The sequence below is a fragment of the Sinocyclocheilus grahami genome, unplaced genomic scaffold (genome assembly GCF_001515645.1).
Source record: "Sinocyclocheilus grahami isolate Dianchi unplaced genomic scaffold, SAMN03320097.WGS_v1.1 scaffold175.1, whole genome shotgun sequence".
NCBI classification, from domain to species: domain Eukaryota; kingdom Metazoa; phylum Chordata; class Actinopteri; order Cypriniformes; family Cyprinidae; genus Sinocyclocheilus; species Sinocyclocheilus grahami.
Window position 1 is genome coordinate 1,433,454 of NW_015505354.1, and position 919 is coordinate 1,434,372.

Here is a 919-nt window from a genome sequence, read left to right on the forward strand (position 1 = left end):
TTTTAAATGTTAAATTTTACATTATGTTGCGGTAGTAATGACTATAATTAGGAATCAAGCTCTGTCAAGCATGTGAATCCCACCCTTGTCTTTGCTGAAAGGCTACCCAGTCCACCAGGTACGCCAGGTGCCGGTAGGTGAGGCGCCGGATCCTCCAGAGCACTTCATTCTGGATGGAGCAGAGTAGAGGGGCATCAGAAGGGAGACCCAACATAGTGAGAGCACGTAGAAGACCCACCAGAGAACCATTCCACACTGAGGACACCTGTGAGAGAACAACAACAAAGATAATCTTCTGCTGTCTCAATATCAGTGACAAGCAGACTTTCAATTCAATCTTGGCTACCTGAGCGTGTACGGTCTCCAGCATGCTCTCGCACCGCGGATCCTGCAGGATTCCTTCACCACCCTTCTCCATGACCCGCAGGTTCAGCTGGACCAGACACCTGGCAGCATCACTAGCAGATCCGCCATGTTCTGCCCACAACTGAAGCACTTCCTCTGGGGTGGATACCTTTTCAACAAGTCGGACTAGTTGTGTTTGTTCATATGGTAATGTCGTCTCCTCCATCCTAGCTAGTTCACTGCCCTGACAGAGGTGCCTAGCAGAAGGACGGATCCAAGACAGGGACATCTGGCACATTGGCTCTGTCTGGTGGACTGTGCAGGTCTGTAGTGGGGCTGAGGCTGTAGCAGCCTGAGGACAGCGAGGAAACAATCGTGTCCATCTGCACAGCAGCCTGGTGGTCATTTTGAAAAGAGGACCTCCTGTATTCAACAACCAGTCAAAGCATCTGCCCCCACACCTCACCTGAGCACCTAAGAATCGACCAGACAGCACATATAAGAAAAGTCTCAGATGTAAGAAAATGAGCGCACCTTATATAAAAATAGCACCAGTCAGATATTGATGTTAAAA

At 49.3% G+C, this 919-nt stretch overlaps 1 protein-coding gene across 2 annotated transcripts in view; it reads right to left on the minus strand.

Moving 5' to 3' along the window:
* The window catches only part of tbrg4 (transforming growth factor beta regulator 4), an 8,592-nt gene that overhangs the window by 7,341 nt on the left and 332 nt on the right, over window positions 1-919 (minus strand). For both annotated transcript variants that reach the window (XM_016283556.1, XM_016283558.1), the window contains exons 2-3: window positions 347-819; window positions 84-265 (exon numbers count right to left, since the gene is read on the minus strand). In XM_016283556.1, coding sequence (XP_016139042.1) covers window positions 84-265; window positions 347-751 — 587 coding nt within the window. In that variant the 5' untranslated portion in view covers window positions 752-819. The remainder of the gene's footprint in view (window positions 1-83; window positions 266-346; window positions 820-919) is intronic.